The sequence below is a fragment of the Eublepharis macularius genome, chromosome 2 (assembly GCF_028583425.1).
Source record: "Eublepharis macularius isolate TG4126 chromosome 2, MPM_Emac_v1.0, whole genome shotgun sequence".
Taxonomy (NCBI): Eukaryota; Metazoa; Chordata; class Lepidosauria; order Squamata; family Eublepharidae; genus Eublepharis; species Eublepharis macularius.
Window position 1 is genome coordinate 34,856,557 of NC_072791.1, and position 25,373 is coordinate 34,881,929.

The following is a 25,373-nucleotide window of genomic DNA, read 5'->3' on the forward strand; positions in this document are numbered from 1 at the left end:
TAAATCTAATACTTGATACATTTATATTGCTTGCTATTTATCTGGTTAGGGTGAGTGTGGGTGGGTGCATGTTAGAATTTATGCCAAACTCATTTCACCTAAATCACTGTCTTTGCCAGATTATGTTCCTTGAGATTCCTTTCTAGTAAGTAGCAAATTTGAAGGAAATAATTTTGTAGGAGAAAATGCTAAATAAAATAAAATAATGGCCATGTACGTCATCTGAAATGGTCTTCTAACTGTATAAGCTATTTTCATTTTTCCGTTTTCTGTGATTGTCGCTTGAAGACTTTTTGATGCAGCCTGTTTCTTTGTTATTCTGCCATAGTAGAAATATTATTCATTCGTAGATAATAATAACAACAGTGTGCTTATACACTGCCCTTCTGGACAGATTAGTGCCACACTCAGAGTGGTGAACAAAGTCAGTGTTATTATCCGTAGCTGAGGATAATACAGCTGGGGAGATGGGGCTGAGCAGAGTGGCTTACCCAAGGCCCCCTGCAGAGTTCCTGGTGGCAGTAGTGGGAATCGAACTAGCAGAGTGCCAATTCATAGCCCAGCCACTTAACCACTATGCTTTGTATTAGGTATTGCGATTTTCATCTCATATCAACAACTTTATTGAAGCTAGAAGCAAACAGACAAAATCCCCGGCTCAACATGAGCCAAATATATACATGAAACCCCACACCCCTTTTCAAGCAACAACCAATACAAACACATAACTAGGATTCTTAGTTTGCATAAACTATATACATAGTAACTTATTTACAGCATGGTGATTGGTCTTTATTATACAGATCTGATTGGCCACTGCCAGCAAGAAACAACCAATAGTAACGAAGGCTTCAGGAGCCTTAGCTCAGCTTGAACTTAAGGCAGTACATAACACTTTTGATGTATCTTGCTTTGAAAATAATTTTACTTATATTCATATAATTTAAAAGCTAAAATGTTTAGGTCATTTTAGTATTTATTTCTTCATTAAAATGGTCTTAATGCCAAAGTGTTTTATTAGTTACAGAGGCTATGATTGTCGAAGTAATTTATTTTACACCCAGACTGGAGAAATTGTATACCATGTTGCAGCAGTGGGTGTGGTATACAATCGACAACAAAACACACAACGCTTTTATGTGGGTCATGATGATGACATTCTCTGTCTTGCTATTCATCCCTTAAAGGACTATGTGGCAACAGGCCAGGTAGGTCTGATGTTTAGATAAACAAGATAAGTTATATTACTTAGTAATGTTTTTAATTAATATTCCATAAATTTGTATATTTGAAAGGAATCATATGTTCATCTACAGTCTTCCTGTGCAGTCCCACATGGGACTGCGCACGCGCAGGCCTGCCGATACCGGAGATTTTTATAGCTCAAAGCCACTAGGGGGCGCTCCCGCCTCTCAGCGCGCATGCGCGGCCGCTTTCCCGCCGAAACGGCTCCTAAGAGGCGGAGCGCCCCTCACATACCCTCAGTTTCTCTTTCGCCGCCGATCCTTGAGGTTTATAGCTTTCTTCGTTCGCGATGTCTGAGACGGCCTTTGTCAAGGAGTTCCAGACCCCTGGGGCCCAGCCCAGCTCAGGGGAAGGGACACAGGTTGCCTGGAAGGTCCTGTTGCAAATAGCAAATCAAGTAAGCTGCCACCAGCTCCCCAGTCTATCCCTAGGCTAAGGAGTTAGGGAGCAAAGCTCCAGAGCCTATTAGGGAATTTAGCCAAAGCAAAGTCTACCTTGCAAGGATAAACTTACAGGCAGAGTTCACAGCAAAAGAATAATTGTTTGGTAGGTGGATCTCAAGCACACATAGGGTGAGTTCAACAAAGGTTTTATAGCAGTGAGGCTTCAGAGTCTTAATAACCCACACAAGATAAAAATATAAAGGTTTATTAATTCCAGGTGCAGGGTTATCACACACAAGACAAAAAGTGAGTACAAAAAAAACCTACAGCAGTAAGCTCTACATACCACAGTAAATTCTTAGGAGGCAAAGCAAGTTGGTTTCTCAGTTGTAGCAAGCAAAAATCCCACAAAACAGCAAGGCAAAAGATGGAGCTTCAGTCCTTCTCAACAAATAGAGCCAGAAACAAAGCAAAAGAGCATAGGCAGAGGTCTAAGGTAGATGCTCAACAAAAGCTTCTCCATGTTGGTTAACAGCCGGTTTATATTGGTTCAAGCTGGAACCAAAGTGAGGCAGGCCTAACCACACCCACTCCCAACCTGACCACATCACCTGACAAGTACGCAAAGGGACGTGTGGAAGGTCTGCAGCTCTTGGCACACGACCCCAAACTACAGGTGTGAAGTTAATTACCAATTAGCTAGTAAGAACAGCTTATCTTGACTCAAGGACAGAGCATGCATAACTTACTGCTAGCAAAAGTGAAAAGCCTCTCCAAAAGGGGGGAGGGAATTTCTCCAGCCAAGGAAGCCTCCAACCTAGCTCTCAAAAGGGCTTCCTATACTCTTAAACATTTTTTCTTTACAGCCTTGTTCAAACGTTGTGAGACCTGCAATCGCAAGATGACAAGGTCGGATGGTCACTCTGTGTGTTTATACTGCGTTGGGGAAACGCACAACACTCAAGCGTGCAAACATTGCCGCGCGTTTACCTCTAAGGCCAGGGCGGAGCGGGCGGATTGCTTGCATGCCTCCCTCTGGCAGCGCGCGATGTCTGTCGAAAATCCCCCGCCAAAGTCTTCAACTGCTCCGTCTGCACCGTCTCGTCCTCCTTCGGAGGCTCCGGGTTCCAAAACTCCTCGTTCTCAACCGTCTCCCAGCCGGTCGGAGTCGAGATCCGGGAGGATCGCCCCGGTTCGGAGTTCGTCGGAACCGATCGTTTCAGTTCCGAGACCTTCTGGAAGTCGACCTCCTTCGACCTCTTCGGCTGCTCGGGCTTCCCCGGTTCATGGAGTCCGTAGAAGTTCTACCCCTTCGGTTCCGAGGTCAACCCCTCCGGCTCCTTTGGCCCCCTCGGATCCGGCTACTTTGGACCCGATTGTAAGATCGAAGACGGGCTCCGGTCCTGAGAAGAAAAAGAAAAAGCATAAGCGCTCCGACAAACACGATAAGGCAGTTTTGGAGAGCCTGATTGCTACTACCCCGTCGGTTCCGATCGACCCCACCACTGCCTGGGCGGAGAAGTGTGCTGCAGCGGCTGATCGTTCGTTGTCTAAGTCTCCTCCAGACCGGGGGACTCAGGAGGATGACGTCATACTTCTTGAGAAGCCCCCTACACCATCGGGTCGGCCTCGATCGGCTTCTTATGAATCGGGCTCGGTTCGTTCGGTTAGGAGTCGGCGGAGTCGGTCTACCCGTCACTCTGACCATCGGGGCTCACCTCGGTCCTATCGGAGCCGATCTAGGGAGAGTTGGCGTCGGGACGAACCTGTTCCTCGCTATTTTAGTAGAGAGAGCTCGTACTGCTCTGACCGGCTTTACAGAGGTGCTTCCTTGTCTCCCTCATTTCGTGTCGGTTCCGATACTGGTTATGATCCGTCCCATCACCCGTCGGAGGTGATGTCTCCTCGGATCTGTGCCCGATACAGTGATTCTCCTTTGTCGGAGTCACCTGAAAGAGAGATTGGACCATCTGATGAGGCTTCGCCTACCGATGATTTTCGGGCATATAATGAACTGCTCCAGAGAATGGCTAAAGCCTTGGACCTTGAAGTGACTTCCACTGAGTCTAAGTTCACCGATAAGATATTACAACATATCTATTCTGGATCGACACCTTTGATTGCCTTTCCCCTTATAGAAGGTTTTGCTGACCTTTGGAAGAAGCTGCAGTCTCGTCCTGCGTCTGCTACAGCCACCAATCGTAAAGTTGAGAGCCTTTATAGGACCAAAGACGATGCTCATCCATTCCTGGCGGTCCATCCTCCTCCGTCTTCACTTGTCACGGAGGAGATGCAAGCTCGGCCTTGCCAAGGTTCTATGTCAGCTCCGTCTGATAAGGACAGCAGAAAGATTGATGCCATCGGCAGGAAGTTGTACACTTCGGTGACGTTTGGCATCAAGGTGGCAAATTATACCGCGATGATGGCGGCATACCAACTCTTCTTATGGAAGAAAGTGGCATCTTTTCTTCCAAAGGTTCCCGAAGACCAACGCACCTTACTTCGGGTTATACAAGAGGAAGCGGTCCACTTATCCCGCCACCAGATTAATGCTGGTAGGAGTATGGCGGATACTTCAGCCAGGTCGCTTCTGTCGTCCGTTGTTTTGCGCAGATATGCCTGGCTTCGCACAACTGCCCTTCCTGTGGAGACAAGGAACAGGGTTGAGGACTTACCTTTCGAGGGCACCACCCTGTTTTCGGAAAAAACTGACGAATTCCTCTCTAAGAAGAGGACCGACTGTCTGACAGCCTGCTCGTATCGGGTTCTGCACCAAACTTCGCAGCAGTCTTCTCGTCCCTACTATCGTTCCTTTCAGCGTGGCAGGCAACACCGCTACCAGCCCTATCAAGGGTATGCTTACCAGCCTCGCAGGAGCTACCAGAGCCCGCAAACCGCCTTCCCTAGACGGAGGCAGGGCCAACGTCCCAAGCCTGGCTCCCAACAGCATCAGGCCAAGGACCAGGACCAATTGCATAAGCAATTCTGACTATCACAGGGACCTGACCCCACGTTTGGGGACAGGCTTAGTGCTTTCTTGAATGCATGGTCTTCGATTTGTTCTGACGTTTGGGTTCTGTCTATTATCCAGTTTGGTTATAAAGTTGAATTTATTGGTTTACCATATTTACGTCTCCCTGTGTTTTCTTCTGACTCTCCTCGTTCTGAGATTTTGGGGGAGCTTACAGCCCTCCTGCAGAAAGGGGCTATAGAGGAGGTTCCAGTTGCCTCTGCTGGTTTGGGATTCTATTCCAGCCTGTTCCTGGTAGAAAAGAAGGATGGTGGGCTATGGCCTATCCTGGATCTCAGGGGCTTGAACGAATTTATACGAGTCCGTAAATTTAAGATGGTTACTTTACAACTGGTGTTGACCTTATTGCCCCCGCAATCTTGGTTTGCGGTCCTGGATTTGAAGGACGCATACTTTCATATTTCTATTTTCCCTGAACACAGAAAATTTTTACGTTTTGTCTATGGCCGCCGGGTCTTTCAGTACAATGTCTTACCCTTTGGACTGGCCACTGCTCCTAGAGTATTTACTAAATGCATGGCAGTGGTGGTGGCCCATTTACGCCTCCAGGGCTGCCAAATTTTTCCGTATCTGGATGATTGGCTATTGGTTGGTGACTCTGCACAGGCCGTGTCTGACCAAGTGTCTCTCATGTTGGACTTATGTCTGCGTTTGGGGCTTTTTGTTAATCAGAAGAAATCGAAATTGACCCCTGTGCGCTCCATCCAGTTTATAGGTGTGGTCTTGGATGGTGTTAAGAACGCAGGCTTTTTGCCTGTGGAGCGTGCGTCTAAGATCAAGAGGCTTATTTTGACCCTTAAGAGGTGTCGTTTTCAATCTGTTCGTTTTATTCAGACGCTGCTGGGTTGTATGGCCTCTACAACGGCGGTGGTTCCATTGGCCAGGTTGTTTATGCGGCCTCTTCAATTATGGTTCAATTCGGTGTTTTCACCAGGCCGTGATTCTCAGAACATGAGACTATCCGTTCCCAGGGGGGTGGTGTCCTCTCTGGAATGGTGGTTGGCTGATACTAATCTCTTTAAAGGGGTGGAGTTTGGTTTTCATCGAACTCATGTGTCGGTTACTTCAGATGCTTCCTTGTTCGGTTGGGGGGCACACTGTGCAGGATCTTATGCCCATGGGTTATGGTCTGAGTCTGAGCGTAAGGAACATATTAATGTTCTTGGAGGGCAATTTTATATGCGCTGATCTCCTTTTCAGATGTCGTGCGGAACAAGTCCGTCCAAGTCCTGACAGACAACACGACGGCGATGTTTTATATCAACAAGCAAGGTGGTATGGCGTCTGTAGCCCTCTGCACAGAGGCGATGAGGCTCTGGAAGTGGGCCATAGATCACGCAGTGTGGCTGCACGCAGTTCACATCCCGGGGGTAGAGAACACCATGGCAGACCACCTAAGCAGACTCCACAGAGAGAACCACGAATGGTCCCTCCGAGACGAGTATCTCGCCCCTATCTTTTCGGAGTGGGGGGCTCCAGAACTGGACCTGTTTGCGACAGTAGAAAATCGCAAGTCTCTAGCTTACTGTTCCAGAGGAGGAGTAGGCCCAGGATCAAGTGGGGACGCGTTTCAGTTAAATTGGTTGGGTCCCCTGTGTTATGCCTTTCCTCTGTTCCCGCTTCTGGTACGGGTCCTCAGCAAGATCCGGAGGGACGGGGCGTCAGTCATCCTGGTGGCCCCTTATTGGCCGAGGCAGCCCTGGTTCCACTCCCTCTTGAGTCTTCAGACTCAGTCAATCTGTCTCCCGGTGGTTCCCGACCTCCTGACCTGCGGGGGGGTTCTTCACCACGACATCGGGAGACTCAAACTGACTGCTTGGTTGATCAAACCGGAGGTGCCTTCTCCGAGGCTGTGACTAATGTTCTGTTAAATGCTAGGCGCTTGTCTACCAGGCAGTCCTATGCCCTTAAGTGGGATAAATTCTCTGTGTGGTGTAGGCACAGGGAGTTGGACCCTTTTCAGTCATCCCTTTCCGATGTTTTGGAATTTTTGTGGGAGGTTAAATAGAAGGGTTTGGCCAATTCTTCAGTTAAGGTTTATCTGGCAGCTATTTCTGCCTTTCACCCTCCAGTTGACAGGAAATCTGTTTTTTCCCACTATTCTGCTAAATTGTTTTTGCGAGGGTTGAATAATTTGTTTCCCCCTGTTCGGGCCCTGGTTCCACAGTGGTCGTTACCCTTGGTCCTGACTCGTTTAATGTCCAAGCCGTTTGAACCCTTGGCTTCCTGTCCACTCCGCTTTTTGTCCATGAAGGTGGTCTTTCTTGTTGCGGCTACTTCAGCCAGGAGGGTGGGGGAGTTGGCTGCGTTATCTTGCGAGCCCCCTTATTTAAAATTTCATCCTGAGAAGGTTGTTCTTCGTACGAAGGTTGAGTTTTTACCTAAAGTGGTGTCACGTTTTCATTTGTCTCAGGAGCTAGTTCTGCCAGTTTTCTTCCCAGCTCCAGTTTCGGAGGCGGAGAAGGCCCTTCATTCCCTGGATGTCCGCAGGGCTATTCTATTCTATTGAGATAGGGTGAAGCCGTTTCGGCTTGATTCTAATTTATTTGTTTGCGGGACAGCATAAGGGTAGACGGGCCTCGTCTCAGTCTATTTCTAGATGGGTGGTCCAGACTATACGGACGTGTTATACTGTTGCTAACTTACCTTGCCCTTTGGAAGTGCATGCCCATTCCACCAGGTCCCAGGCGGCGGCGGCTCTCCTCAGGGATGTTCCACTACACGACATCTGCAGAGCGGCGATGTGGGCCTCGGCGGATACTTTTGTGAAGCATTACGCGCTGGACATCCTAGATAGGAAAGAGACAGCGGTGGGCACAGCAGTTCTGCACTCCATCTTTGAGTGATGCTTTGGCATCACCTCCACCCAGGTATTTAGCTTTGTAATCTTCCCATGTGGGACTGCACAGGAAGACCGTAGATGAAAAACAGGTTTTACTTACCATAACTGTTGTTCATCTAGGTCTTCCGTGCAGGCACACATGCCCTCCCTCCTTCCCCGCTGACTCTCTTGGTACTTACCTTGCAGGGGGCGGCGAAAGAGGAACTGAGGGTATGTGAGGGGCGCTCCGCCTCTTAGGAGCCGTTTCGGCAGGAAAGCAGCCGCGCATGCGCGCTGAGAGGCGGGAGCGCCCCCTAGTGGCTTTGAGCTATAAAAATCTCCGGTATCAGCAGGCCTGCGCGTGCGCAGTTCCATGTGTGCCTGCACGGAAGACCTAGATGAACAACAGTTATGGTAAGTAAAACCTGTTTTTTTGTTATGATATATAAGAACAAATAAACATATATTCATCATGGACTTACTTGTGCAGTCCCACATTGGAACTGTGCAGGTTCAGTCTAGCTGTGGAAGGAAGATTCTCAAGTTTTCTAGAATTTTCTGAAGCTTTGTGTCTTGTATGCCTTGGTGGGACTCGTAACGTTGCTGCTTGTATTACCCACTAGCAATTTACCACCACAGTCTGCACTGCCTTTTTGACTAAAAACTATACTTTGGGAGAGCCCTTCAAGCTCTTGAGGCATTTACCATTAAACACTCAAATCCCTTGGATTGCACATCTTGGGCTGTTTCAGTGGCCTCAGTTCAGAGGTTGGAACCAGCTGTTGGCACTCATCCCCACCTTTCCTAGGCTCACAGGAATCACATGGAATCTTTGGTCAACATTAAGTTGAGGCCCCATGTCAAATCTACTCCTTTTTCTGCTCCATTAAGTAGGCAGACTTAATGACTGCCTTGGAACCGATCCTTCTACTGTATTCCATCTCCCCATTTGAGGCCAATCAATACAATTGTGCTCTTGGAGGGTGAGTTCAATATAATTTGCCTTTGTCTACCACCACCATCAACTGTTCAGATGTCAGTTCTGCTACCAATGCCTCCAGTTCCGTCTCAACAAACACATCATTCAAACTCTTGGTTTCCAAGGCATCCATATCACTGGCAATATTCATTCTATGCATCACCAGCGTGCAGCATCCAATAGAGTGAAGGCTGTGACCTGCCTATAATACCTTCTAACAATTCAAAACACTTTGCACCATCCCCAGAACCAATTATTTGCCATCCCAAGCATTCACCAACCTATATTCCTTTGGATTGCACCTCCAACTCAAACAAAGCCTATTTTATCACCAGAAGACAAAATTGGCAATCTTTCTCCAGTCTCTCCCAGTGAAGATTGGATACTGTACTTGGATAAGATGCTGCTAATAGCAACAGATGTAAAAGTTTGTTAAAATCCAAAATCCTTGATTCAATCCTTAGGGTCTTACATAATGACTCTAACACTTGCACTTTTGTTGGGGACATCCTGTATACCACAATAGACTGTGCATTCCTCTCAGAGGAATAGGACCTGAGTGTCTGGGGTTGAGCAGTCCTGGAACCCCGGACTTGCCGCAGCCCCCCTACCCGAAAGCAGATGGGATGCCAGCGGCAGGCACAGGAAGCCCCTGGGAAGGGAGTGTAGCTCCAGCCAGCAGAAACGGAAGGGAAAAGGGAAGGCCACCCAACCCAACCCCACCCCAAAGGGCAACAGGCACCCACACCTGTCCAGAGTGCCAACAAGGGAGTAGAGGTACTGGAAGCCCCTGCCCAAGCCCTAGAGGAGAAAGAGGCAACCCAGCCTCAGGAAGGTGGAGCAGCTCCCAAGTCCCAGAGGATCAGAAGGAGCAGGGGAAACCAGCCAGCCCCATCCTCCAGTGGGAGGCTAAGGACCCTGACAGGGGAAGTAAGGACAGCCAGGAGGGGGCCAGGGCAGAGGGAGAAAGCACAAGAAAGAGGGGCAGACAGCCACTTTATCAGCAGAACAGCAGAAGCAGCACAGGGCCATGCCCCAAGCTGCAAACAGGGAGGAAGGGGGTAATGGAGACCAGATGAGGCTGCTGGAAGCTCAGAACAGAGGAAGCTTGGCAGCTAGCCAAGAAAGCACAGCTGTAGCTGTCCAATGCAGCCAAACTAGCTACCCCAGGTGCAACTGCTTGAGGCAACCCAAGCCAATGCTGGAAGGCAAAAGAGGGGTGTGGCCTGGCAGGTGGAGCCTGGGATGAGGGGCAGGATATAAGGGAAGTCCACCCACAGGCTGTGGCGGGTTGTGTAGGAGTGATGGAGTGGAGTAGGAGTGGTGAGAAGCAAGAGAGCATGAGGATGCGAGAAGGAGGGTTGATGGAGGAGGCAAAGGAGGGAAGTGAGAGTGAGGGGTGGCTCAGGTTGAGCAGGCTGGCGAGTGGACTGAGAGGGAGTCTTGGTGATGTATACCACCCCAGAGCAGGGTCCTTCCACAGAGCAGGGTCCTGCAGTATCCCTGACACCCCCCAGGCATCAGAGCTGGGCACACCGGCGCCCAACACAGCGGTGCCCGTGACAAGCCCTGACACTGAGTTCTTTGTGCTCTGATTGCTAACTTCTTCTGCTGTCATTTTCAGATGATGCTGTGTATTGCAAAATTGCTGGGCATAATATCCTTTACTACCTATCCTATCTGCATGCCTGTGCATATATAACTTTGGTTTGTTTCCTGAGGGTGTCAGTTCCACCACTCACAAATGTGTCCTTCCATTTTTAGACCTGTTATTGGCTTCCTTTTCTCAAGACATTCACCTGTTCAGATGGTGTCAATTTGGGATTTTAGGTTATGATGCTTCTCTAGCAAGCTAGTGGGCATATTTCAAGAAACTTTCTGTTAACGGCTCTAGTCTCTCATAAAAAAGAAGTTAAACAAAAATATATGAAACAGAGCTATTCCTTATGCTCCAGTATCTTATGCAGCCTCTTTGAAAAACAGCTGTTCAAGCAACTACAGATAACTGCAATGTACTACTTAAACAGACAAGAGAGAGCTGTCTCCGATATGCTATGTTCTAAGGCAGTGACCAACTGGAATTGGATCATCCTTCAGAACATTGTCCTTCAAACAATCCACATTTCTGTTTCAAACTGTTCCAGTAGGACACCTTCAACTACACACAAATGGATCATTCAGAATTGTAATTTGCAAGTGTTTTCCCAGAAATGGGGTTTCCCCGAGACCTTTTCACAATCAAGGTGAAGACCAAGTGTCCATTTTTCTTCTCCCCGGCTACAAGGGACCCACAATCTTTGGCGGATGCCTTTCATATCACCTAATGGGGAACTCTTTTCTATGCCTTCCTGTCAATTCTTCTCATTAGCAGAGTTCTCTGTAAATTTCATGAGGACAACACTCAGTGTATCTTAATTACCCCATTTGGGCCCATCAGTGTTGGTTTTTGACCCTTTGGGCTGTGGCCAAATAGTGTGGGGTACCTCGTCACCTTTCAAGGACATCTTTTGTATGGACTTCTTGCTACATCACAGCATATCCTTTCATCTCATGGCTTGGCTCATCCACTAAATTGTGTGTTTTTCCTCCTCAGTTGGAGGGTATTTGAAAATTTTCATAAACTGTCACCAGGTGAGCATATGCAGCCAAATGGCTTAAGTTTTCTTTATGGGCCAATACTAAAGTGTTTCTTCCTCTCCCCTCCACCTTGCATACCTGCTAGAATTAAAGGGCCTGGGCCTGTCATGTACTTCTCTCAAAGTCCATTAGGCAGCAGTTTCTGCAACCCAAAAAACCATTTCTGTATGGTCTGTTTTTTCTCATCAGTTGTCTAAATTTTTTTTGAAAGGCCTTTTCGACCCCCCCCCCCCTCTCCACACCAGTATTTTCTCCAGTTCCTCAGTGGAACCTTTCATTAGTGTTATCTTCATTCAAACCCATTGTCATTTCTTACCATGAAAACCATTTTTCCAGTGGTAATTAGTTTGGCTCACAGGGTAGCACTATGATCCTCTTGTCACCAAATTCCACTCAGACAAAGCTGGCCCTATGACCTAGTATGTCATTTCTCTCTAAGACAGTTTCTCAATTTTTCTTCTCACAGGACATCATCCTCCCAGTATTTTTCCATTCTCCAATCAGTAACTATGAGTATACAAGTCATACCTTGGATGCCAAAAGAGCTTTATATATATTTTTAAACAGGATCCATCCCTTTAGGAGCAATCCCCATCTTTTTCTGTTTTCTTTGTCTAGATGGATTCTCTCAATTGTCAAGCATTGCTATACCCTTGCAGATGTATAATCTATGTCACTGCTCATTCTGCCAGGGTCCAGGCATCTTCCACAACTTTTCTTCAAGGAACTGCTCTCAAGGAAATCTGTTGAGCTGCTATGAGATCATTGGTTTCCGCATATGTGAAACATAGCTCTTTGTGCAAAAATTCCAGATATGAATCAGCAGTTGGAAAGGCAGTCCTTCAAAGTTTCTTTATCTGAGAGCTCCATATTCTCCTTCATGTAAGGGAGCTTTCTATAATCCTGATGTGGAGCTGCACAAATGACTCAAAAATGAAAACAGGGTTCACTTGCCTGTAATTTGTTGTTCATCAAGAGTCTTCTGTATAGGCACACATTCCCTCCCACTTGGCCCTGCAGTGAGCTCTACCTGATTCTTTTATTCCTCTCTTTTGGTGGCTACAAAGATCTGAGAGAGAGGGGTGCTTTCCAACTCAAACTGTGTGACAGTGTTGGTTAGAAAGCTCTGTCTTGCTGCTGGGTGGGTTGAGTGACCCTTGAAATTCAGAAAGCTTAGCAGCCTGGAGAATCTTGCCTTCGTAGCTGGCCTACACTTGTGCTGACTCAATGCCTGCCTGCACAGAAGGCTCTCAATGAATAACAGTTATAGGTAAGTGCAATCCTGTTTTTTCTCATGCTTCAGAAAGATAAACTGTGAATCTGAAACCCGTTTATAACTTTAATCACAACAATTTTCTGCCTGCAGGAACTTGCCTTTTCCCTTCCAAGCAGGAAAATGTTTCATACTTACATAGTGGTTCCTCTATTGTGTGGCTTCTATAAAGGATTTCTGAAACATCTGCCTGAGTAGAGCCCCATGTCTACATTTTAACCCCCAGGTGGACATTACAACTGCTGAATTAATGGATAAAGAATATATGAAATGAGTAATTTTTTAAATAACTGTAGTCTGTGTGATGGAATAAAATATTTTGAAAATATTTAAAGTAAATTGAATTTAAGCATTGCTTTGATTAATTAGACATTAATTTTAGCATGGCTATTTATTTCAACTTCAATATTGACATATCTAACATCCAGAATAGCAGAAAACTACTGGAATTTCAATTTTTTTAATATCTAAGTTAAAAAGAGTGTTATAATCCCATGAAAGGAAGAAAAACTGGTTAGGATATGGAGGTTATGAAGAAATAATAAAATGTTAGTAGTATTGCTCTTGTTGTATTGCTAGTTTTATTTTGTATTACCTATGATTGTAAACTACAATTGTTTTTAAAATGCATATATATATATGTATATATATTAATTGTACTATCTGTTTTATTCAAGGTTGGTCGGGACAGCTCAATTCATATTTGGGATACAGAGACAATCAAACCACTGTCCGTATTAAAGGGCTATCACCAGTATGGTGTATGTGCAGTTGACTTTTCAGGTAGTCATTAATATTAGTATGCCGTTCTATCTTATGTGTAAGTAGAATTGAAAAATCTCTTTTCTCAGACCTAACAGTCTTGTGCCTTAGACTGATATGCTTACCCATAGATGTAACAGTACATCTTGAAGGACCATGGTTACAAATTAGTTTATTCCATTATGTCTGCTATTTTCAGTTTCTCACTTGAAAACTGTATATTAAAAAACACCCTAGGCTTTATTGAGTTTCATATTGTGCTACTTGCAGCAGTGCCTTATTGTAAAATAATTTTTATTGCTGTTAACTAAATAAGTTTACCTTTCTAATTTGTCATTTTGCTAGCATGAACTGTCTATATAAGGCTTTGTGGTGTAACACCTCAGCTTTCATTTCTTCATATGCTGCATCTGTTACCAGAACTTTTGTTCATCTTCGTTCTTCTGTGCCTCCACACATGGGACTGCGCAGGCGCAGGCCAGCCGCCGGAGAATTTTCTAGAGCTTCCATGGCTCCGAAGGGGCCGTTTGTCGCGCGCCTCAGCGACCGTTTTCCCGCCCAAACGGTCACGTGATCCTCCAGCGACCAACGGCCCCTTCCCTCAGTTCTCTTCTTGCCGCCGCTTGGAGAGAACGTGAGCTTCGTTGCTCTGTGCTTTTTTGTGTGCCAGGGCTTCACCAGCAAGGCCCGGCAGGAGCGCAAGGCCCGACTGAACTCCTCCCTGTGGCAGAAGGTCATGTCCGGAGGCGCTCCGTTGCCCTCCTCCAAGGCCGGCCCAAGCCCCTCTGCCGAACGGCATTCCAGAGCTGGCTCAGTGGCCTCCGCGAGGTCGGGGTCGAAACCGCGTCCCCCGAGTGCCTCGGCGTCGAGAGCGGCCTCTCCAGCGCAGGGACCGGTGCGGCCGCCCCGTAGCGCGTCATCTACCAGGTCGGATCCGAGACCAGCTTCGGAACCGAGGATCCTGGTACCGAGTCCCCGGTCGGAACCGACGGCCGGATCGGTTCCGATGAAGCCTAAGAGGTCGAAGCCGAGGTCCCCTTCGAAGGCGAGGAGCGCGTCGGTTCCGAGGTCTTCTTCGGAACCAGCGAAGAAGAAGAAGAAGACCAAGCATCATCGGTCGCCGCGTCCCGCTCCTCAGGAGGAGGTCATCGTGCTTCCTCACACGCCTTCCCCTCACTTGGGCTCCCCGGAGCCAGAAGACATCTCCGTGCAGGCGCCGGATCCGATGGCCTTCGAGACGGTGCCCGCGGAATTCTCGTCGGGGCCGGAGCCGAGCCCGCACCGTCGGAGCCAACCATCGCTCGCCCTTCGGTCGCCGAGGCTGGAACCGAGCCCGTCTCCTCGTCGGAGCCGTCCGTCGCCTGTCCGTCCGTCTCCACCTCTGGTCGGTCGTGAGCGGCATGGTTCCGGGGACAGTGTCCGATCAATCCGGTCCACTGCGTCCCGGCATCGACAGGCTTCCTACCTCCCCTCGCCATACCGTTGCCAATGGGAGGGGGCACCTGCGGGCTTCTCCGTGTTGGAACCGAGGCCTTCGACATCGAGGTCGGCGTGGGCTCCCCCTCCGCTCCAGGTTCCGGAATCCCAGCTCGGTTCCGATGAGGAGGATGGGGAGAGCTTTGGCGGCTACCAGTCTGAGTCCTGGTCCGAACCATCGCCGGCTGAGGAGCTGGTGCCATCTGCGGACTCGCCATTCGAGGACCTCCGCATCTACGCCGACCAGATGGCAAGGATGGCCAAGGCTCTCGAGATGGACATCTCTTCGGCAGTTCCCCAGACCAAGGACAAGCTCCTCAAACGTATCTATGGGGATAATCCGGCGTACGTTGGCTTTCCCATGCTCGAGGGTATTGAGGAGATTGTGGAGAAGGTGTGGCAGGTGCCCTGTGATCAACCTCCAACGTCCAAGCGCATCGAGCAGCTTTACAAGATCAAGCAGGGCACCTGGCCGGCGTTGGTGAAACACCCTCCACCTTCCTCCTTGGTCACAGAGGAATTCAACCCCCGACGATCGGGTCACTCCTCGGTGCCTGCCGATAAAGAGGGCAAGAAGCTTGATGCCATGGGCAGGCGCCAGTACATCGTCGCTTCGCTGGGTCTGAGGATTGCCAACTACCAGACCATCATGGCAGGGTACCAGCTGTACCTCTGGGAGAAGTTGGCATCCTATACCCGGGACCTCCCTCCTGAGCAGAAGGCTGTGGTGTCCCTGCTGCAAACAAAGGCTGTCCGGCTGTCTAAACAGCAAATGAACGCTGGGAGCCACGCTGCTGACACTGCTGCTAGGGGGATGGCGTCGGCGGTGGTCCTCAGGCGCCACTCCTGGTTGCGGTCTACGGCCCTGTCCCAGGAGGTGCGTTCCAGGGTGGAGAGCATGCCCTTTGAAGGGGACTCGCTGTTCTCCAAATCGACCGACGAGACCCTGAAAAAGAAAAAAGAGGACAGGCAGACGGCGCGGTCCTTGGGTCTGGCTCCAGCGGACAAGCCCTCCTCCAGGTCACGGTACGCTCCCCGGTCCGGCCCTTACCACTACCAGGGCAGATACCAACAGCAGCGGCCGGGTTACCATCAGTATCCTGCCTACCAGCAGCGGCCTTACCCTCCCGCACAGCAGCAGAGGAGGCGTCGGCCCTTCAAGCCTCGTCAGGCACAGCAACCGGCCCAGCAGAAAGACCAGCAGGGCGCCGGGAGGCAGTACTGACGGGTCGCGCCAGCCGTATCCCCGAACTTTTCGGACAGACTTAGTCCACTCCTCTCTGAGTGGGAGTCAATAACATCTGACTCATGGGTCTTAACTATTGTTGAACTGGGGTACGGGCTGGAGTTGTCAGGTCCAGTATATATCTAAACTGTACTGACTCCATTTTCTAATGCTTCTAGTGTTTAAGTGCTTTCTCCCCAGGTGCACCAGTTCCCAGGCAGCATTCCCACCAGAGGAGATTGTTGTGTCTAACACCGTTCCACCAAGCATTGGCCTTGAAGGAGAGCAGCTTCCCAGGACTGAAAGATGTTGTTTTGAGAACTGTGGGGGAAGGCTGTTCCAGATGGGTATTGTTACTCTGTATCCTATGCTTGCTCTTCATTGGTAACAATGATCATGTACCATCCTGAGTCTCCTATTCAGGACAGTGGACTATAATGGACCTTTTCTGCAATAAAACTTCTTTTGCCAGACACTGGACTTATTCTTGCTTCTAAAGGAAACCTTGCAGAGAGTGCCTTATCTAGCCACAGTCTGACATTTTGTTACCAATCATGCCTGAGTCGGGCCCAGCGGATTCCAAGGTAGTCCCGGACAGGGATCCTTTGTTTGATCCGTATGCGTCCCCCGACAGTCAAACAGTGCAACCCCAAGAATCGCAGGTGCCAGCCGGCGCTGGTGCTTCGACGCCTACACCGCCTCTCATCGACCTCAGCAGTGAGGGGACAAGGCCGAGGGCTACAGCTCTTCCCTTGCTCTCGCTACCCACCCCGTCGGAGTGGGGAGCCCGACCCCGAGAAACACGGGAGCGCCGGGCCGGAGGGCTACATCCAAGAGTTTCGATGGACGGGCGCCGAAGCCTAGAGACGGTCCCTGAGCTGGACAGCAGCCAACCGTGGCTGTTTTGGAACCGGACGACCGAACGGACGGACGGGAATACTTCTCACCGCGGCGCCCTGAGTTGGGATTATTCGGAACTTGCCCCGTGGAAAGAGCCAACGGAAGTTCCTGAGCAAAGTTGGGTGCAAATACAAAGCCGTACCCATGCTGTAGACTCCGGCATCTCGGCCGTGACGGGCCTAGCCAAAGGAATTCTAGCAGCGAGATCGCGAGTCGATCAAGGCGATCCTCCGCCCTGGGGGCCGTTTTCCCCGGTGAGTACAACTGAGGGAGGTTCCGTGATGGGGCAACCGGATCCTAGCCGAATACAACAGTTGGAAGCTAGGCTGATCGATATGGAGGAAAGTTTGGCTCATGCCATTCACCTAATCTCGTCAATGGGGGCAGGAGAGAGAATCTCGCCTGAAGAAATGGCGATACAAATTGCCACCCTTCAAAGTGTCATGTCCTATCCAGTGGAGGGCGACCCGCAGCAGCCGCTACCTTCGGGAGAGGAGGAAACCTACCCTGAAGAACCGGGAGAATCGCCCGCGGAACACCCTGGACTAAACGAAACTCCGCCGAGCGGGGATACTCCAGCTGAGGTGCCCGGAGAGACTCCAACGGAACCCCCTAAATTGGACGGGGATCCGTCTCCCGAGGAGACTCCAGCGGAGGAGCCAAGAGAAGGAGAGGGACCAACCCGTCCAACCGAGACGACAGTGATACACCCTCCCGCTTCTCCAACAACAGTTCGGCCGGGTCAGACGGAAGAACTCCCGGCCCCTTCTGAGGAGGAATTACCGCAACGACCGCTAGAAGTGGTTCCTATTCAGCAAACCTCGGGGGAAGTTCTACCGGCACCACAAGACCAGCCTGTGCGTCCCAGAGACACGACGCCAAGAGGGGCAAGCCCGCGCGGCCCACCACCCATTAAGCCTTCGCCGCTGCGGCCCCTTCCGCTTCGACCACAACTAACCCCGCCGCTGCAGCCGATACGTTTGCCACTGGAACAGCCCGTAAGACCACCTCCGAACCAACCGATGGGGCCTACACCACTACGACCCCACCAACCCACCCCTCAGCGGCCGATCATCACTCCGCCGCACCGGCCTCAACTGCAAACACCTCAACCGCTACGGCCAGCACCTCCTGCATTGCCACCAGCCAGACCGAGATTGCAGCCGCCTGCCCGACCCAGACTGCCGCCACCAGCCCAGCCGAGAGCACCACCACCAGCCCAGCCGAGAGCACCACCACCAGCCCAGCCGAGAGCACCACCGCCAGCCCAGCCGAGGCCGCTACCCCCGGCTCAACCGGTGATGCCGCCGCCAGCGCAACCAGCACCGCTAGCACAACCGGGTCCCCCCATACCTCAAGGGCCATTGATGCTTCCGGCGGACTTCTACCCAGCACCAGCTCCGAGGCAAGACCTCCCAATGGGTTGGGTGAAACTGGAAGCCACTTTTGATGGGGATCCCTCCAAATTGGGCTTTTTTCTAGTGCAAGTTGTGCAATTCTTCAACCGGTGGGGACACCTCTTCGGCAGCGAGGCCAGCCAAATTGAACATCTCGGCTCCCGCTTACAAGGGAAAGCAGCGGACTGGTACGTAGGACTATATAATATCGGGGCCCCAGAACTCGATACTCTCCAGGGGTTGGTAGATGCTATTAGAGCACAATATGAAGACCCCTTAGAGGAAACCAGGGCCCGAACAGAATTGCAGGCCATTAAACAGGGCAGCATGTCAGCGAGAGACTATATCACGAAATTCCGACAATTGGCTGCCAAATGCCCTAGGTGTGAGGAGTCCACCAAAATCATCCTGTTCAAGCAAGGACTAAACCCGAGACTTTTAGACAGAGCTCTCATGCAAGACAATCCCCCTACCTTGTTGGGTTGGATCCAACTTGCATGCGAAGTTGAGAATCGCATTTTGGAAGTCCGTTTGGTTGAACAACAACAACAAACGGGACAAAGAAGACCCTTGACTTTGCAGAAGGGAGGACGGGGAGCTGGGTACGCCACCCGTGGAGCGAGAGATGCTAGATGGCAACAAGGGCTGTGTTTGCAATGCGGACAAGCCGGTCACTTTGCAGCACAATGCCCCTACCGGCCTGTGCAAAGACCTCCGCTTCAACTAAGGCGCCCAACCCTTGCTCCATTTCCTACTCTCCAACGCCCGATTCCCGCACCTCGAGCGAACAGAGGCCGCGGCGCTTCCCAAAGGCCCGCCTCAGAGAGGGGACTAGAAGCGGAAGAAGTCATGGAATACGACCCCGCTTCCCCAAACGCAGAAGTCAATTCAGAGAGCCCCCAGTCGGGAAACGAGATGGATCTGTCGTAAAAGGGCCCAAACGACAGATCCGCCCCAAGCCCGTTCCTGCACCGAACCGGCCACCTGGGTCCATTTTATTCATGCCCGTGACTCTGATCAACCCAGAGAGAAAAATGCACATTCGGGTGCAAGCTCTAATCGACTCGGGCTGCTCAAGAGACATCATAGCCCCTGCTCTAGTTAATGGACTGGTTTTACCAACTCGGGATTTACAAAATCCAGTAATCTTTGAACAAATGGATGGTACCAACATGAATCCTGTTACAACTGAAACCATCCCGGTGATCACAGGCATGGGACAACATTGGGAGAAGAGGTCCTTTGTCATCAGCTCTACTGCCAAGTACCCGTTAATCCTAGGCAGCAAATGGCTATGTGATCACAACCCCTACATAGACTGGGCACAGGGATGCATTACCTTCAGTCACGCCAACTGTGAAAATCACCGTTGGAATCAAAACTGGGGCGAAGACCCTACTCAGAAAGAAAAGGCCCTCCTTACCCAAGAAGAAGTCAACCAAATACCCGAACCTTACTGGCCTTTTCTAAACGCTTTCTCGGAGGAGGAAGCGGACACTTTACCCCCGCATCGACGAACGGACTGTGCGGTGGAAATTTTACCAGGAGCCTCGCTACCCAAAGGGAGACTCTACCCCATGAGTCTCCATGAACGCGAAGAGCTCCGGAAATTCATCGACACCAACCTTCAACGTGGGTTCATCCGCCCAGCCTCTAGCCCCCACGCCGCTCCGGTCCTCTTCGTAAAAAAGAAGGATGGGGGACTCAGACTCTGCACGGATTTCCGAGGACTGAACGCAGTGTCCACCAACAACGCCTATCCTCTACCGCTCATCCGAGACCTTCTCAACGTCGTGGCTCAAGGTAAGATCTTTACAAAATTAGATCTAAAAGATGCCTACTTCCACGTTCGTATCAAGGCAGGGGATGAGTGGAAAACCGCGTTTAATACGCCCCTCGGACAATATGAATACTTAGTTATGCCCTTTGGATTGACGGGAGCCCCGTCTGTATTCATGTCCATGATAAACGAAGTTCTACACGAATTTCTGTACAAAGGGGTGGTGGTGTACCTTGATGATGTTTTAATTTATTCGGACACCGAGGAAGAACATGTTCAAATGGTACAAAAGGTCCTAGCCACCTTGATGAGGAATAAACTGCCCATCAAATTGTCCAAATGTGAATTCCATAAAACAGAACTCACTTACCTTGGGTATTGTATCTCCCAAGAGGGTCAGAAAATGGAGTCAGTACAGTTTAGATATATACTGGACCTGACATTAGATCTGTTCTCCAAACAAGCACATTTTATCCCCTGTACTGCTCTACCCTCCGCGAAAAAGTTAGCGGATCTGTTTTTAAAACACATCGTGAAATTACATTCTTTTCCGTCCAAGGTGATTTCGGATCGCGGCGGACAGTTCGTTGCCAACTTCTGGCGGGAGCTTTTGAAAATGTTAAATATTGAACAAGGCATCAGTTCAAGCCACCACCCACAAACCGACGGACAATCCGAAAAGACTAACCAAATTTTAGAACAATTTCTTCGTTGCTACATTAATTTTCAACAAGATAATTGGGTGGACCTTCTCCCCCTAGCCGAATTCTCCTATAACAACAGTGTACACGCTTCAACGGGAGAGGCTCCATTCAAAATCGTGTACGGGACTCACTTCGATCCCTTCCCGTTAGACGCACCCCCTCTCCATTCCTCTAAACTGCCAGATGTATCTTCATGGTGGGGGGAGGCGGCGCAGCAATGGACTCTTATTAAGAAACACCTTGAAAAAGCCAAACTGGATTACAAAAAATACGCAGATCGCCATTGTGTGGCCGAATGGGAATTACAACCTGGAGATCATGTGTATATTTCCACAAAGAACCTAAAGCTAGCTCAAACCAGCCGCAAACTCGCTCTAAAATTCCTGGGACCTTTTCCTGTGCGCAAAATAATAAATAAGGTAACTGTTGCTGTAACTTTGCCAAAAAACCTGCGCCATGTGCATGATACGTTCCACGTCAGCCTTCTAAAAAGAGCTCCCACCGACAACAAATGGCACATCAAAGCTCCACCCCTTCCCACTTTGATTGACGACCAAATACACTATGAGGTACAACAAATCTTGGACTCTAAGCTCAAGCGAAACCAGCTTTTTTACCTCATTCGCTGGAAGGACTTTGATTCTGGTTACGATGAATGGGTGAACTCTGCACATGTTCATGCTCCTAGATTAACCAAAGCTTTTCATACTCGCTATCCATATAAGCCTGGGGGGGATCTATTTTAAGGGGGGCAGAATGTCAGGTCCAGTATATATCTAAACTGTACTGACTCCATTTTCTAATGCTTCTAGTGTTTAAGTGCTTTCTCCCCAGGTGCACCAGTTCCCAGGCAGCATTCCCACCAGAGGAGATTGTTGTGTCTAACACCGATCCACCAAGCATTGGCCTTGAAGGAGAGCAGCTTCCCAGGACTGAAAGATGTTGTTTTGAGAACTGTGGGGGAAGGCTGTTCCAGATGGGTATTGTTACTCTGTATCCTATGCTTGCTCTTCATTGGTAACAATGATCATGTACCATCCTGAGTCTCCTATTCAGGACAGTGGACTATAATGGACCTTTTCTGCAATAAAACTTCTTTTGCCAGACACTGGACTTATTCTTGCTTCTAAAGGAAACCTTGCAGAGAGTGCCTTATCTAGCCACAGTCTGACAGGAGTTTGTTGAGCTGCCTAGATGCAGTTCACCTCTGACAGCTGTCAATAACACTATGGCCGAGCTGGATGCGGAGATCGTGTCGCTCTTGGCCAAGGGTGCTGTGGAAGAATTGCCCTATGAGGACTCTGTAAAGGGTTTCTTCTCTAGGTTCTTCCTGGTCCCTAAGAAGGATGGGGGCTTACGTCCCATTTTAGATCTGAGGGGCCTTAATGCCTTCCTCAAGGTGACCAAATTCAAAATGGTTACATTGGCGGCTGTGATCGCCTTACTGAGGCAAGGGGATTGGTTTGCGGTTCTTGACTTAAAGGACGCATACTTTCACGTGGGCATACGGAAGGAGCACAGGAAGTACCTGAGTTTTGTTTACCGGCAAAGGGTTTTCCGGTATAAGGTGCTCCCCTTTGGCCTGTCCACTGCCCCACGAGTGTTCACTAAATGTGTGGCCCCTGTGGTTTCCTTCCTACGGGAAGAAGGCTGTACCATCTTTCCGTACCTCGATGACTGGCTCATCGTGGCTGAATCGGAGTCTAGGCTGGTGCAGGACATTGGCTTGGTACTTAGCACTTGCCAACGCCTGGGGCTCCTGGTGAACTTGGAGAAATCCAAACTGGTGCCCAACTGCAAGGTGTCCTACATTGGTGCACTGTTAGACTCTGTGGAGGGTAAGGCCCTGCTCCCCTTGGAGAGGGCTCGGTCCCTAAGGGGTCTGGTGTCCATGTTTAAAAGGAACCGATTCCAGTCTGTGCGCACTATCCAGTGCCTACTAGGGCATATGGCAGCGGCCACCTCTGTGGTGCCTTTCGCTAGGCTGCGTATGCGCCCTCTCCAGAACTGGTTTGTGCGGAGGTACGATGCTCTGCTGCACCCTCCGTCCCTCAAATTCTCTATCCCGAGGGTCATCCTCTCCTCCTTGGACTGGTGGCTGTCTGATGACAACTTGTTTAAAGGGACCCCTTTTGGGTATCAACACCATGACATCACGGTTACCACTGATGCCTCTCTGTTGGGATGGGGGGCTTACTGTGGTGATGTGTCTGTGCAAGATGTCTGGTCTGACAGGGAAAAGACCCTCCATATCAATGTGCTTGAACTAAGGGCCATTCGTTTCGCACTTGTGTCTCTTACAGCACTGCTGAGAAATCGTCAGGTGTTGGTGCAGACGGACAACACGACTGCCATGTACTACGTGAATCAGCAGGGGGGCACAGTGTCCATGGCCCTGTGCCGGGAAGCCACACTCACTTGGCAGTGGGCTATCAAGAACGGCGTGTCGCTCCGTGCTATACACGTGGCTGGGTCAGACAATGCCCGGGCAGATGCCCTCAGCAGGGTCCCTTTACTGGACCACGAGTGGGAACTGAACGTAGAGTGCGTTGGGCCGATCTTCCAGATGTGGGGTCATCCAGTGATAGACGTGTTCGCCACTGCGGCAACCACCAAGGCCCACACGTTCTGTTCCAGGGCAGGGAGCGACCCCCTCTCTATTGGGGATGCCTTCCAGTTTACGTGGACGCAGGGCTTGCACTACATGTTTCCTCCGTTCCCCTTGATTCCCAGGGTCCTGTGCAAGATAGAGGAGGACGAGACGGACTGCATCCTAGTGGCCCCCTTCTGGCCACGGCAGGTTTGGTTCCCGAAGCTCCTGCGAATGTCCCAACGGACGTATGTGAGTCTGCCCCCTCGGCAAGACCTTCTCCTAAACGGGAGCCTAGTCCACCACGATCCCAAGAAGCTGCACCTAACGGCTTGGCGGATCGTTCCTCCCCGATAGGCTTTACTGACGAGGTGCAGAGGGTCCTCCTGAATGCTCGTCGGCCATCCACTAGGCGCGCTTATGCGGCCAAGTGGCGCAGGTTTGAGCTCTGGGCACTTGCCAGAGGGGTGGTGCCTGACAGCAGTCCCTTGGGGGTTGTGTTCGAGTATTTGTGCCACTTGCGTGGCCTGGGTTTGAAGGTGTCCTCCCTCAAGGTCCACCTGGCAGCGATATCAGCTGCTCACACCCGTGTTGAGGGTGCTACGGTGTTTTCTCACCCACACTCCCGCCAGTTCCTTAAGGGCATGTACAATCTTTACCCACCTGTGTCGGCGCCAGTGCCTCAGTGGTCGCTGTCTTTGGTACTCTCACGTCTCATGTTGTCTCCATTTGAACCTATGGCTACATGCCCCTTGGATATGCTATCCTACAAGGTAGCATTCTTGGTGGCCGTAACGTCGGCCAGACGGGTCAGTGAGCTGTCTGCACTGCGGTCTGACCCTCCCTTTCTTGTGTTTCATCCCAACAAGGTGGTCCTGCGTCCCTGCCTCGGGTTCCTGCCCAAGGTGGTGTCCGCCTTCCACCTCTCGCAGGATATCTCACTATCTGCGTTCTTTCCTCAACCTTCCTCTAAGGGGGAAAAGGCCCTTCATTCCCTAGACTTGAAGAGGGCCCTAGCCTATTACCTGGATAGGACGAAGGAATTCCGCACCTGTCCTCACCTGTTTGTATGTTTTGGGGCCAAGGACAAGGGTAACAGGGCTTCCTCACAGACCCTGTCTAGGTGGATTGTGACGGCCATTAGCAAGGCCTATTCCCTGGCAGGGGTGGCTTGCCCGCTTCATGTCAGAGCCCACTCCACGCGGTCCCAAGCATCCTCTTCGGCACTCCTCAGGGGGGTGCCCCTGGTTAACATTTGTAAAGCAGCCACATGGTCCTCTGCAGACACCTTTGTCAGGCATTACGCCGTTGATGTCAATGCGGAGCAGGATGTATCTGTGGCCAAGGCTGTCTTACACTCCCTCTTTTCCTGAGGGAGTTTTGGTATGACTTTCTTGGCGTACCTGTTGGGTACCCTTGAGTGAAAGTGTGTATATATGTACCTGGGGGTGTGTATATATGTAAATATTGGGTATTTATGTGTCCTTACACAGTATCTTTACATAGATGTATATATGCATATCTATTTATTGTTGTTCTTGTTTGCTTAATAAAATTGTGTTGGACTTCACCCCCGCCTTCCTTATTGTGTGAAGCTTGGTACACTCCCATGTGTGGAGGCACAGAAGAACGAAGATGAAAACAGGGTTAACATACCTGTAACTTATGTTCATCGAGTTCTTCTGTGCTGACACACAACCCTCCCTCCTACCCCGCTGTGAACTCCAATGCACAATAATGTGATGGCTGTAACGGAAATTGGTGTTTTTAAGGTGTTATGGCTGAGGTGTGTTGGTCAAGCGGCGGCAAGGGAGAACTGAGGGAAGGGGCCGTTGGTCGCTGGAGGATCACGTGACCGTTTGGGCGGGAAAACGGTCGCTGAGGCGCGCGACAAACGGCCCCTTCGGAGCCATGGAAGCTCTAGAAAATTCTCCGGCGGCTGGCCTGCGCCTGCGCAGTCCCATGTGTGTCAGCACAGAAGAACTCGATGAACATAAGTTACAGGTATGTTAACCCTGTTTTTCTCTGTTTCTGTTACTCTTACATGTCCAAGAATCTTCCGTTCTTCAAAATCTCTGTGCTCCTTATGATTGGAACTCCCTTCTTGATCCATCTGATAATACTTCCTCAATTTCCATTTTAAAATCTTTTCTCAAAAGCTATTGCTTGT

At 50.1% G+C, this 25,373-nt stretch overlaps 1 protein-coding gene across 3 annotated transcripts in view; it reads left to right on the forward strand.

Annotated features, from left to right (window-relative positions):
- The window catches only part of EML5 (EMAP like 5), a 188,815-nt gene that overhangs the window by 88,166 nt on the left and 75,276 nt on the right, over positions 1–25,373 (forward strand). For all 3 annotated transcript variants that reach the window (XM_054971582.1, XM_054971581.1, XM_054971580.1), the window contains exons 14-15: positions 1,022–1,208; positions 13,047–13,152. In XM_054971582.1, the coding sequence (XP_054827557.1) occupies positions 1,022–1,208; positions 13,047–13,152 (293 nt within the window). The remainder of the gene's footprint in view (positions 1–1,021; positions 1,209–13,046; positions 13,153–25,373) is intronic.